The sequence below is a fragment of the Dipodomys ordii genome, unplaced genomic scaffold (assembly GCF_000151885.1).
Source record: "Dipodomys ordii isolate 6190 unplaced genomic scaffold, Dord_2.0 Scaffold115, whole genome shotgun sequence".
Taxonomy (NCBI): domain Eukaryota; kingdom Metazoa; phylum Chordata; class Mammalia; order Rodentia; family Heteromyidae; genus Dipodomys; species Dipodomys ordii.
The window spans coordinates 1,711,236-1,711,471 of NW_012267331.1; the positions used below are offsets into that span (position 1 = coordinate 1,711,236).

At 76.3% G+C, this 236-nt stretch overlaps 1 protein-coding gene across 2 annotated transcripts in view; it reads right to left on the bottom strand.

Annotated features, from left to right (window-relative positions):
- The window catches only part of Tssc1 (tumor suppressing subtransferable candidate 1), a 131,383-nt gene extending 131,147 nt beyond the window's left edge, over nucleotides 1-236 (bottom strand). For both annotated transcript variants that reach the window (XM_013028881.1, XM_013028883.1), the window contains exon 1: nucleotides 51-236. In XM_013028881.1, the coding sequence (XP_012884335.1) occupies nucleotides 51-92 (42 nt within the window). In that variant the 5' untranslated portion in view covers nucleotides 93-236. The remainder of the gene's footprint in view (nucleotides 1-50) is intronic.

The following is a 236-nucleotide window of genomic DNA, read 5'->3' on the forward strand; positions in this document are numbered from 1 at the left end:
CCCAGGGCCGGGCCGGGTCTGGCCGCGCGGCCGCCCGGCGAGGGGCCCACCTGGAACTCCAGCCCGTAGATCACCGGGGCGTCGTCCTCCATGCTGCGGGAAGCGGCCTGTCCTCCGCTCGAGCGCTCAAGCCTTGACTAAAGCCACCGCGTCCCGCCTGGCCAGGGCGTCCCCGGCTCCACTCATTCCGGGCCGGGACGACCGGCTCCTCCGCGGCGCTCTCGGGCCCCGCCAGC